Source organism: Vigna unguiculata, chromosome 10 (assembly GCF_037176805.1).
Source record: "Vigna unguiculata cultivar grain cowpea cultivar isolate G323 ecotype 2 chromosome 10, ASM3717680v1, whole genome shotgun sequence".
Taxonomy (NCBI): domain Eukaryota; kingdom Viridiplantae; phylum Streptophyta; class Magnoliopsida; order Fabales; family Fabaceae; genus Vigna; species Vigna unguiculata.
The window spans coordinates 12,215,992-12,229,877 of NC_140801.1; the positions used below are offsets into that span (position 1 = coordinate 12,215,992).

At 31.0% G+C, this 13,886-nt stretch overlaps 1 protein-coding gene across 10 annotated transcripts; it reads right to left on the reverse strand.

The window, feature by feature from the left end:
• Nucleotides 1-1,880: 1,880 nt before the first annotated feature.
• Nucleotides 1,881-12,838, reverse strand: PSP (3-phosphoserine phosphatase). Of its 10 annotated transcripts, none has more exons than XM_028051664.2 (12): nt 12,610-12,838; nt 11,662-11,761; nt 11,347-11,441; nt 8,220-8,248; nt 7,464-7,526; nt 5,452-5,686; nt 5,220-5,352; nt 5,002-5,109; nt 3,634-3,727; nt 3,243-3,392; nt 3,110-3,163; nt 1,881-2,222 (listed from the first exon to the last, which is right to left on the reverse strand). In XM_028051664.2, the coding sequence occupies exons 6-12, from the start codon at nt 5,675-5,677 to the stop codon at nt 2,097-2,099; spliced, it is 891 nt and encodes a 296-aa protein (XP_027907465.1). In that variant the 5' UTR covers nt 5,678-5,686; nt 7,464-7,526; nt 8,220-8,248; nt 11,347-11,441; nt 11,662-11,761; nt 12,610-12,838; the 3' UTR covers nt 1,881-2,096. The 10 variants fall into 10 exon arrangements, with proteins under 10 accessions (XP_027907465.1, XP_027907463.1, XP_027907473.1 ...); XM_028051662.2 differs by having other exon boundaries at nt 5,452-5,806; XM_028051672.2 differs by having other exon boundaries at nt 7,464-7,534.
• Nucleotides 12,839-13,886: the final 1,048 nt, after the last annotated feature.

Here is a 13,886-nt window from a genome sequence, read left to right on the forward strand (position 1 = left end):
AAGTTCTCTAAATTTTACAACATAGAGCACAACCTAAGTTGATTCTTAAAATACAAATTGTACTCAATCTTTAGTATTTTCTTATACAAATTAAATTTAAATTGGGGTTAAAGATTACAAAACGTAAAACAAAGATCGAAGAAAACAAAATACAGACCAAATGCAAAAATTAAGAAGATAAAATTGAATCAATCCATAGATCCAATAACCAAACAATTTAAGTATCATCTGTAAATATTCAAACCCAAGTTTGAACAATTAATCTATTCATTTAATCAACTAAGCCGATAATATAAATCAAATCTCAATATCATTAAATCTAATCCATATTCATTTACTAGATCAAGGTTCAATCAATTCCTATTTTGAATTCTAAAATCAGAAACCAATTTTATATATCAAAGAAAAAAATTGAAATTAGAGAAAAGAAGAACAAACTTAGAGCGAAGAATATTTGATACAAAAATCAATTAGGCTTCTTTAATCATAATTTTTTGAATTAATCTTTAGGGATTTAGTTCTCCATAGATGGAGAATAGAAAAAAAATAGCATAAAAGAATTGGAAAGGACGAGAATGAAAATAAGGGAAAAGATAGAAAGAAAGAGTAAAGGAGAAAAACTAAAACTTTGAAAATTGGTAAATGGTTTTTGTCTCTCTGTTTTGAGCATATTTAGGCCTTGTATAGTATTTGAAAACTAAAATACATGGAAAGTTTAAGCTAATTAGGTTCATAAGCTCAATCATAAAAGTTTAAGCTAATACATGGAAAGTCTAATTTGCAGGGATCTTTTACAAAATTTTAATAAATCTATCTCAACTTTTAAAAATTGTAAAAAATAGAAGATAACTCCAAATTCAGCAAACAATATGTCCATTTTAAAGCCCAACAAATGTAAAATCTAATGCAACTAAAATCAGCAAAAAATAATATCTATAAAACAAATTAAAACAAAAATAGTGAACAAAAGCTCAAACAAACTGAAAATACAATATTAAAACAAATATGTATAATGAACCAAATTTATTACTATTGAAAGAAAATGATATAAAAAATAAAAATAAAACATATGGAAAGTAAAACACTACACAATAAATTAGTAAATATGTGTACAAAAAATGTGTGTCATCAGTAATCAACTTGTTGAATCATTCACAGAATTCTAATTACTTCGGTCATATGAAAAAGATATAATCTTTATCATCAGGTTATAGTACAAATTCAGAAATAACTACAACAAGTAGTTAAGGGCATAAGGCAAGAAATTTGACTACAAAACTTTACAACACAAACAAACATTTTTATTCATATACACCAGTGCTTACCATTTGAGATTTTATACACATTGATTAATGCATGGGCTATAAATATCACAACATGCCTTAGCCATTAATTTCTTACAATACAGAAATACTTTTGTTTGATGTCATAACCTCTGCATAAACAAATGTTAGAATGGTTGTTAATGTTTTTGACCCGAAAACCTGTGTTTGAATAAAGATTTTTTAGAGTAACTTATTTTTATAAAAAAATTGAAATATTTTATGACAAGATATAATTTTTGGCAATTTTTTAAAATAAATTAAGGAATTTCAAATTCCATCTTTCAAAAAATAAGAATTTAAAATTCTTATTAGTTCCTCCTCTTTCACATATGTGATTCTTTTCTTCATCTTCTCTCATTGACTCAACCTAAAATCATTTGTATCAGCTTGACCTTAGTTAGTTTAACCTTGAAGTGTGTTTATACTTCTAACAAAAGCAACATGAGCATTTGCACAAATAAAACAGCAACCATGAAATAAAAATTAGAATTAAAAATGACAAAAAAGAATAATAAATCTAATTTACCAAGGACAAAATTTGATGACAACTAGAAAGAAAAGACATGAAAATGTTATTTTATTCGATTTCTCACTCTTCTGTAATCCGAAAGGTCTGCAGTTGAAAAGCAACTACAGAGAATATGTTTTACATTAAATAAAGTCTAAAAAATGTAAACAGTGAGATGGTGACTGCATCCCAATCCTCTTCATGTTGGAAACTTCTCACGCCGGCTCAGAAAAAAACAAAATGAAAAAAGAAAAAAAAAAAAGTTACCCCAACGAATTTATAAGGTCATTAAAATTGAAAACTAGCCAATCAGCTTTCACAGCAACAGATTCTCGAAGTTGAACACCAGCATAGCAAATGAACATGTCAGCACCACCTGGTTGACGAGCCTAAAAGTGGAGTCACAAAAACCATACAATTATTATCACATATCAATAAGGTATAACAGGAAATAACTAATAATGAAACAACAATTTGATAAAAATATTGGAGAAATAAATATGTTTTTTTGTTATACAGTTATAAAAAAAATAATATAATGATATTTTAACTCATTTTTTTAATTTATTTTTATAAATTTTAGATTTTTTAGTATTTTTTTTTGTAATATACTATGTTGAACATTAATAATACATTAATGTTAATACTTTAAAAAAAAATTAATATATTTTAAAACATTAAAATCAGGATCCATCAGTATATTTTGAAGAAGACAGATCAAAACAACAAAATAGAAAAATTCAACAAAAAAATCCAAATTCAAAATTATGTTTCCTTCCTAAGCTAAATTATAAAGTATTACATATTTATATTTTGTGAAAGCCATGTAAGACATTCTCTCCGACAAACAACATGTGGAGATGACATTAAGTTCAATGTAGAACTCTGTTTGTCATGTAAAAACACTCTACATGCTCACGCTCTTTGTTGGAAAAGATGTTTTACACAACTTTCATTGCATAGACAAAATACTCTATAAATTAGTTTTTGGATAAAAAATATAATTTTTTTAATAGTTAAGAGACAAAAAACATATTTAATCCTAATTAAAAAAAATTGGTTCAAAGAACAACATTACTTTTGATCATTTGTGTGTGAAATCTGGAAGTTTAGTTTAGTAACACAACAAACAGAGAGAAAAACAATGATTATACATTGTTATGTATCAGATGCCAATGTAGTGTTGAGATAGGTTGTTTCAGACTAGGACAAACAAATGTCTAATCAGTTGGAGATGAGGCTTTCTACAAAATTACCAGGAAATACATTTTCTTACCTCCAAATCAGTAGCACCATCTCCCACCATGGTTAAAGTTTTGAAACCACGAGTCTGAAAATCAGTTTGATCAGCTTTAAGCAATAAAAGTAGTTCAAGAAAACAAAAATTCACATGTGAGTAGTGCCTGAACCTTCTTGATCTGTTGGACAGCAACAGCTTTTCCTCCACTCCTTGAAGTAGGCTCCTTTTCATCAAACCCCAGAAACTCTCCAGAGCTCTTAAAAAGTAGGTTATTGGCAAAAATATTCTGTTCTGGAATTCCAAGTATTGATGCAACAGGCTTCATAAGAACAGTGCCACAAGTTAGAAAAACCAGATTCTGAAGTAAAATATGAATGTATTCTGCAAAGAGACATGTCTGGTGCTAATTTTCAAGGTTATGGGCATCCAATGACTGAATGAACTAGTGATAAAGAAGAAAAAATGTTTATCCAAATTCACAACATGCCATAGAAACTATTCATTTCCTTCCAAACACAAAGTGGATCAGAAAAACCATTAATTTCAACTATTCTTCGTACAATGATCATTTGACGGAAGCCACCAGAGACAAGATAAACATCAATGCCATTAGCCTTTAACTTCTGGACTAACTCTTCTATGCCAGGGGAAAGCCTGCACATTAAGAATAGAATCATAAACATTATTCCAAATCTGTCTGAACTAAACACATGTCAAGATACTCGTTGGAGAAATGATGATTAGAAGGTGAAGAGAAAGAAAGTAATCCGTCAAGCTTTGGTGTTCAAATATCAACCATTTGTCTCATTAAAGATTAAGCTAAGTAGGGATAAGTCAATAAATCTCTTTCATGGAGTATCATTTCTCTACACCAATTTCATTTTATCGTGAATAGAGTGTAGTTTCTTTCCACAATTGTACTATAACTTAAGAACAATTTGAGAAACAATTGGAATACTGAGGAAAACAATTTCTTGCTCTAGAAACCATGCAGCATTTTTTTTGTTAGGGTCAAACGAAAACATATATTAAAAATTGCATTATGTGACTGAATATGCATCAGTTGGGAAAAGTATACATCGTAGTTCAGAAATTCTGCTTCCGCTAGAAAAGGGTTGTGCTAGAAATTACACGGGCATCCTGGGGGAGAGTGACCAAATCTCTTGAATCTGTTCATTAATCTGTTTCAGACATGGATGAATATGTCAAACAGATAAAACTTGTTTTATATTCAATGGTAGACTATAGGATAAAACTAACATCATTTCTCTTCCACTAACAGAAAAACACTGCACAAGTACATAAACTGCACAGTGTTAAAGATACAGTGATAAGGTCTCCATACAAGGATGTTTGATTATATAAGGAAAAGTACCACATCCAGAATTGTTTTGTCAGAACAGAACTAATTTGCTCTTTGTTTTTAACCAGTATTTGAGTGTTGGTAAATTTCAGGCTGAATTCTCTCCAAAAAGGTTCCTGATTTGTAGCAAAACTCACACAAAAAACTAAAACCAAATCCTTTTAATGCTGTCAAATTAAAAGCCTAAACTACAACCTAGTGCTATAAAGCTCTTGCAATGGACACAGTCTTGGAAAGGGTCAGACACATAACAGGTTTATTGTAGAAAGCCTTACCTTGCATTTACAAGAGGCTCATTCAACAAATAGAACCTGTGATCTCCTATTCACACGGCAACAAATCTAACCATCACACCAACACTCCCCCTCTAACAAATTAAGAAAACCTAAGGCAAAAACAATTGGGAAATTCACAAGAAACTGTCCTGGTTACTTTTTTCAGTGAAAAGCCTAATCAAAAGCAAAAAATGTTCATACATTAATCAATCTAGCATCTTAAATCCGAAAAAAGACAACAAACATTGAAAACACCTAACAAAAAACCATTCAGTGTCCCTGAGTCACACCTTGGTGGCTTTTGCTGAAGAAAATTCTGAAGTTGAGACCAAGAGGGGTTGAACAAAGACAACCTAGCAGCCAAGGCTTCCTCAAACGGAACAGAACCACCCATCGCTCTGCGAAAATTCAATACTCAAATCAGACATACCATAAACAACAAAAACAAAATCTCAGATAAAAACAAAAACTTTTCAATTTTAGCAAAGACCCAGTTGAACAATCCAACCTAGCAGTCCACTCTGCAACAGCCTTTCCAGCCCCACAGAACTCAGCAAGCTCATCAATCCCTTCATCCAAACACACAGTGCTATCCACATCGAAGCAAACAGCATCACCCTTTCTCCAAAGCTCAAGAACCTCTACCATCACAAAAACATCACTATTTTATTGTTCCCCGAAAACAATGAAGCAAACAGCATCAAAAACATGTAATGCACATAAAGATATATCATAATAACCTTTGGAAGGGAGTGTGTTCTCAAAATGGCCCACTTTGGAGCCCCCAACAGATGCAGCCATAACGAAACACTGCTTCCTCTTTTTCTTCTCCTCAACCCCAATTCCAGTTCCACACACTCTATTACTCCTCAGATGCAGCATTGATGAATGAAGAAAACGAGATTGGTGCTTTGTAACACCAAAAACACGAATGGTGTTGATCCCAGAACTCACCAACCCTTCCATGGGAACTAGCTGTTTTCCAAATTCAGAGACAAAAACGATTGCTTTATCAAAAACCCATAAGAGGATGAAGGCTACTATATTTTAGGATCAAAGGGTATGATGCGAGGGTGTACGAATATTACTGAGTACCTGCAGACGAAGGAAATGAATGAAACCAGAGAGGGTTGGTGGCTTAAAAGGTTCAATCTCAGAACATGTTAATCAACTAACTGTGTTTCTTTCCTTTTCAATTGTTTGGAATAGTGTTGTTTTCTTGTTTTGGCAACAATGTTCCAAATCACGATTTTTGTGGAAAATAAAACCAACAGTGGTTTTTTTTTTTCCTTCAAAGAGGATACCGTGAAATATAAGAAGAGAAATTATGTCGTGGTAATTTTCTTCGTATATATCGATGGATAGATATTATCACTAGTGTAAAATAGGCTTTTTATACCGGTTAAAAAAATGCTTTTTATACCGGTTCTAGCATCGGTATAGATGCAGGCGGTATAAAAGGTTTGATCTTTCTACATCGGTTCCATGGCAGGTATAAAAAAATTATTTTTTATACCATTTCTAAAACCGGTATAGAAAGTCCTCTTGAAAATGAAAAGTTATGTAAGAAAAAATGACTTACTATACCGCTTATAGTTCCAACCGGTATAAAAAATTACACATTTTACACCAAGTATGACCTCAACTGGTATAAAAAGTGATTTATTATTTTTTTTATGAAAAATTCGTTTATGCTTCTTACCACATACCAAACCTGTATATAATTACCCAAAACATCAAAAAAACAAATCTCATTCAATCTAATATTTACATGAAATTGAATGTAATGTTTATATGAAATATAATACTACTCCAAAACGAATTACTACATAAGTCATAAAACACCTAACATCATCTTATATATTGTATATAATTACCCAAAACTTCTAGAAAACAAATCTCATTCAATCTAATATTTACATGAAATAGAATCTAATGTTTATATGAAATATAATACTACTCCAAAACGAATTACTATAAGTCATAAAACACCTAACATAATCTTATATACTGTATATAATTACCCAAAACATCCAGAAAACAAGTCTCATTCAATCTAATATTTACATGAAATAGAATCTAATGTTTATATGAAATATAATACTACTCCAAAACGAATTACTATATAAGTCATAAAACACCTAACATCATCTTATATACTGTATATAATTATCCAAAACATCCAGAAAACAAGTCTCATTCAATCTAATATTTACATGAAATAGAATCTAATGTTTATATGAAATATAATACTACTCCAAAACGAATTACTATATAAGTCATAAAACACCTAACATCATCTTATTTAAACACCTAACAACAGTTTTTATTGAACAGAAGAAAAGAAAGTGGCGAAAGAGAAGTGACATATGAGATAAAGAAGGACAAAATTCACAAGTTAAATTACTAAACAATGAGAAAAGCCAAATTCTTCTACTCGTCAATTTCTTAAAATAAATAGGAATCCTTATGAATCAACTGAAAGAAAATAATAAACGAACCATGGAGATTCAAAATAGATGGGTGAGAGAAAATTATTACCTTAAAAGTGAGTTTTGTGAAATGAAATTAAACAATAAACCAAAGTCTAAAACATGAATGATGTGTAGAAAATAAAAAACATGTATGATTTAGTTTGAGTACATCAGTATATGAATAAACCACTGCTAAAGAAGAAAGAAATAATCAGATCCATACCAGAAAACTAAATCAGAAGTCAATTCATTACAAGTATAGTAACCACCGCACTGACCTTGGAAGGATGCACAGAAGATCGATATTACCTATCCAAAAGTCTTCCCAAGAATGAAAACCTCTGCAAAACAAAAACTAAAACCTCTTCAAAACAAAAATGCTTCTACTTTTACATCCAAATACGAATTACATTCCCGATTAAATCAAATAATTTTTTCAAATACTTTTAGAATGAGATTCGTTGGATGCAATGTCATTCGCTGGAAATGAGGTTTAGCACGATTTTTCTTTCTTTCTTAAATTAGACTTTGATAACTTTAAAAGTTACCTTATACTGATAAAAGAAATTTCCCAAAAATATGTACATAATAATTGAATAACACGACACGAATGAATAAAGTTACTCTCAAATCAAATCTCAATAAATAATAAAAACCTTACAAATCCATCACGTGATGTGTCTAAGCTCCTCCAACATGCTTTTTTTTTTTCTCGGAATCTTGACTTGGTAGTGAGTAATACTAGAGTCTTGAATTTAACTAAAGTTTAAACATGCCTTAAAAGTAAGCTGGTTTAATTTTGAAAGAACATATATAAAATATTTCAAAAAAAAAGAAAAATCTTCGTGCCTTCGAAAACTAAGAATAATTATAAATATGTAAAACGTATAAACATTATAATTTCTTAGAACTAAACAAATTATCGTAACTTAAAAACGAAATGATCGTAATTTTCAAAAGAAAATAGACATAAATGAACATAACTTCAAAAGAGGAGAGTGAAGCATTATACAATAGTCAATGTTGCTTCTTACCAAAAGGATCTTCCCTTCTTGTGCTGTCTCTGCAGAAAAAGAAAACAGAAAAAAAGAGAGAGAAAATAAACAAGTGAAGAACAAAGACAAACAGAAATAAAGTTGAAGTTCCTTAAAGAGATCATGAAAGTTTGCACACTGACATAAAAGGTGACGTGTGTCATCAAAGATATTAACCTCATTTATTAGACATTCGATTTTATTTTATTTTAGTCAGCAAACCAAAACAAAACATTGCCTCACTTTCTCACTGCTCTGTGTTTTACCTTCTACTTACGTCTATCAGAAAATATAACAACTCGATTTCCCCATCCCCAATCTTCCAATCTGAGAAACTAAATAAGTCGACATAAAGTAATTCAATAGAGGTGACACTTCAACACACATCATGTAGAGAAACTTTTAAGCTTAAGCAATTGGGAGAAAACAGAGATACGTTTGTCTGACACATAGGAAAGAAAAGAAAAATAACATAAAAACAAGTAGGTAGAGTACAAAAGCAAAAGCAAATAACTAAATTTGACAGATAAAATAATTAGAGTAATTATATACAAACTTATCCTTTCACTAATACTTACAATTGTTTGTATTGTCTCTCTTTTCTTATAGCAACGTATGTGAAGATTGGTATGAAGGTTTTAATTAAAAGATGGTTGAAATTCAAAAAGAGGCTGTCCAATTTAATGGTGGGAACAAGAAAGGAGACTCAGAACTCTGTCCAATTTAATGTTCAGCTGTTGAGAGAGCCAACACATCGTTTCGCTTATAGATTTGTTTCTTCTGTCTCTCTCCTTCAGCGCTTTCTAATTTATGTTCTTCACTCTTTCATGCCCTCACATCATAGTACTACTTCTACTCTTGCATTTATGCATGCATTATCAATTATTAACATTCATCATCAACTCCACTTTCCTCTCATCATCAACGTTATTTCAACAATTATGAGTCATTGATCGGAAGAAAAGACTTAGATAGGAAAACCTGCCACTACTTTAACACCAAAAAAGAAACCTAGTGCAATGGCCACACTTTTTGTTTAGGGCAATGCATTTCAATTATCAGTTCTAAAGATTTTATCACACTGGCCTGGCAAGAAGCAAATTAAAAAGAAAAAGGTTTATGGTGTGCGGTGAAAGGAAAGTAAAGGGAATCTTTCTAAGATATAAAAATAGCTTATATCTTACGTGAAAATAGTTCAAACTGATTTATTCAATTATAAAAAAAAATTAAAATCCATGTGCTTATTATAACCAACTCATATTTGGGTGGTACGTTCATGAAGGGAACACACTCTACACACCAACTCATACATTTTGACATATACAATAAAGTAGTATCACAATTTTCTTGTTAGTGTGTCTCCTTTTGGTGAATTTTCGTAATTAATTAATTTCAAAGCTACTACTCCTAAAATGTTTCTGCCACTGCACCTATTAATCTAGGAGGGAATTCTGTGACTCTGAATGACTAATTTATTCCATGCCTCGTTTAAGAAATTTCATTTCAAGTTTGAAAGAGACTACAGAAATCACGTGAATTTGAAAGTGATCTCCATGATGTACATTGAGTCCATTATCTTCTTTGGGCCTTTGGTCCTTAACTCATTTAAGTTTGATACTGATATTCTAACAGTTCTTGTTTTGTTCACAAGAAAAAAAAAAGCAGTACTGGTAAGCCAATTGAAGAAATGGTGCTTTAATAATGCGCAACTAAATAATGTTGCTTCCTAAGTTCGATTAAAATTAGAAGTTTCTATGGAATTATTTTTTGTATTGACATTCTATTTGAAATTTGAAAACAGTCACTACATATAATTGTCTGATAATCTCGAGAATCACACCTTTAGAGATGAACACAAAAGGCTAAAACATATCTTATGGAGAGCAACTCAGAAGTTAGTCATAAAAATCTATTGGTCTATTTGGAAAAGAAAAAAAGAAACAGGAAAAACAACACAAATAATGATTCCTCTTTATTTGATGAAAAATAAAAATTGACTTTATAAACAAAATATTCTTCTCTTTTCCATTTTGTTTCCTATTTGACAACCAAAGGAAATGTTATGACTCCCACCCAGTACATGAGATCAGTGTGTTTTCTCTTCATTTCTGCTAATAAAAAGGAAATGAGAGCACACAGAGGAAGAATATTCACTAAATACAATCCAAAAGAAGAAATAATTAAGTAAAATATATTTAAATATACAAAATAAAGCAGATGAAAAAAATCTAGAGAAGCTCTACTCCTGAGAGAGAAGACTTTTGATAGTCTTTATCCAAGTAAGCCTTTAGTAACAGACATAACTAATGGATTTCATATAGTACAACCTATGATCAGAAAACAATAATCAAGGAAAAAAAGAAAAATGATTGATCACAACTATTAAATTTCTATTAGAGATAGTACATATTTGCAATTAAGAGTGTTCTTTACAACTATATTCCCTTCATGCTTAAATATAGCAACAAACATCATGCCACCTAACCCATTGCACGCATAATTTGGCCACAAAGTTTACGATTATTATGTAATCCTTGCATGTCTCTGCTTTCATTTTATGCTGCAAGAGTCACACTCTGCTACTCTCAAAACTTCAGTGTGTAGTTCTTATAATTTACAAGGAGCACTTTCATTTAGCATGCCACTCTTTTCTTTCACATAGTAGGACTAAAAGGAGTGAACTGCACCAGAAAAGAGATTTTGTTTAAATATGTTTTAGCAACTGAGTTCAATCCATTTAGTCCACCCTCTCCTCTGATATTTTGGTTTTTAAATTAATGGCTGCAACCATGGTTATCAAACTCGCGGGTTGACTCGTACACCCGTACGAGTCTGCGAGTCATGACAGTGTTCACGGGTTAACTCGCATATAAACTCGTTTTTTTTCAAACTCGTAATGAACTCGGAGTAAACTCGTCGACTCGTACCAAACTCGCGAGTTCGAGAGCGAGTCACCGAGTTCGAAGAACGAGACGAATTGACACAAAAACATGTTGGCTTTCGGATTTTAAGCCCAAACCAAAACCCCAATGCCCCAAATCGAAAATCCAAGCAAAAATAGAGATCGAAACCCAACTCGAAAACCCTAATCGAAGAAGAAGAGAAGATCGAACTTGAAAACGTTCACCTATTTCGAAATCTCAGCCCCGGTCATTCACGTCGCAGCTCCGATCATCTCGCACGGCAGCTCTGATCGCCTCTGATTCCTCTAATAATATTGCACTATCACGGAAATAAACCAATTGTGACTCTGATTGACTTATTTCAACTGGGAAAGGTTCCAAAGACCGTGTCAACATGTAAAGAACCTCTAATGTCGTGGTTTCATCTTTACTTAGTGGAGTTAACAAAGTTATAGAGAAAAACTTAGTTCCATTTGGTCCATCAGGCTGCTTAGCAGACTTGACATCAAGAGGAACATAAGTTTTCTTCTTCCTCTTACCAGAAGTTGCAGCGGCTTTGAGTAATGCAAGATGTTCAACTTCAGTGGGCGAAAAGGCCAAAAGTACTTCAGAAGCAGCAGATGTCCCCAAATTTTCAACCTGAAAGAAAAACTCTCAGAAATATAAAATCAACAAATTTTGTAAATGATTATTTGATTGCACAATCCTTCGAAAAGAAATAAAAAATAATAATTTCAAGTTAAAATTTGGTCCAAACAAATACTGATTTGTTGGTCTAAGAATCCAAAACATGTTATAGACTTCAATAGACTCAAACATTCATAGACCCGACACCCACCCCCCCCCCCCCCAAATATTTTTTCATGTATTGATGGCTACCATTAAAAGAATAAATCTCCACGTCAGGTTCCCCTTTACCAAACATGCCCTAAGTGTTTGCAAAAGGTAACTCTAATCAAATTCAAAAGTGAAACTCAGAAAACTCTATGCATGAGATGTGCTAATGTGTTATTACGTTGGTTTGTATAGACATAAGTTTGGTTCAAACCACTTTTCACAAAATTATAATAAATAAAATTCATCTAGCCAACTTAAACATGACTTTTACATGCCAGTAAGTTAATCAGATATTATACTTAAAGCCAAGTCCCCAAGATTATCGAACTCGCGGGTTGACTCGTAAACCCGTACGAGTCTGCGAGTCATGACACTGTTGACGAGTTAACTCGCATATAAACTCGCTATTTGTCAAACTCGGAGTTAACTCGCTGACTCGTACCAGACTCGTGAGTTTGAGAACGAGTTACCGAGTTCAAAAAACGGGATGAAATGACAGAAAAATATGTTGTTGGCATTCAGATTTTAAGCCCAAATTAAAACCCCAACGACTCAAATCGAAAATCCAATTGTAAGCAGAGATCGAGACCCAAATCCCAAACGGAAAACCCTAATCGAACGTTGACCTATTTGAGTTTGATATTCATCACCTTCGACGCCGTAGCTCCGCTCGTCCACGTCGCAGTTCCGATCACTTCGCGTCGCAGCTCCGTCGGGTCTCTGGTTCAGCGGCGTCACTGCTCCCTTTTCTTTTCCCTCTTTCGTTGTTCCCTCATGCGTACGCATTCCCTTCTTCTCTTTCTCCTTTTACTAAACATTATATCTTGCTTTTATTTTTCCATTTCATTTTTTTTATTTTTCTGACTTTCGTGTTTGCTGCTGTTACGCGCATATATATATATATATATATATATATATATATATATATATATATATATAGTATTAAAGAATATATTCATTAAATTGTAATAAATAATTAATTTAAGCAAATCTATTGAATTTTATATTTATAAACAATAATAGATCACGTTAATAAAATGTATTACAAGTTTCTATCAAGAAATTATTATAAATTAAGTATATATTAAAAGAATTACATCTAAAGTAAAAAAATTATTATTTTGAAAAAAAAAATAATATCATATGCATATTCTGTTATCTATTCGAGCTGATATTTGATTTTATAAAAGAAAATAAATTTTTGGTAAAAACATTTCTCACAGTGTATTTTTGTAAACATACATTATATTATTATTATTATTATCCTATATATATATATATATATATATATATATATATATATATTTTAGTATAAACATAAAAAAAATGGATAATTAATAATTAAAAATAAATACACTTCGCACTTGAAAATTATATTTTACTAATTTGGTATGCAAATCTAATACGGAGTTTCATAGAATATGTACAAAACTTTAGTAGAAAATAATTTTCAATTAGATCATGCCTAAATTTAGGTTAAATTAATTTATAATAAAAAAGGAAGTGAAAGGGAAAAAACTATTGAATACTTTTTTTCTATTCTTATACATTTAATAAATGAATCAGTCATAGTGGTATTTTCACCCATGAAATCCAGGTAAGGAAACCTATGATATATGAGAGTCAATTTATCATACTTTTATATTCTTATATATTTCTAATCACATATGTTTTTCCATAGATTTAAAATAGCTCCAAATTTTTTTTTTCATTGACTACTTTGTATACACAATGTTTAAATGTTCATGCCAATAATCTTTGGGATGCTTAAAGTATAAAGTATAATAAATAGTATTATAATTTTTTTTTCTTAGATATAAAGGTGTATATATATATATATATATATATATATATATATATATATATATATATATATATTCAATATGTTCTTTCTAGCAATACTTATATTTATTTTAAAGTTTGAAAA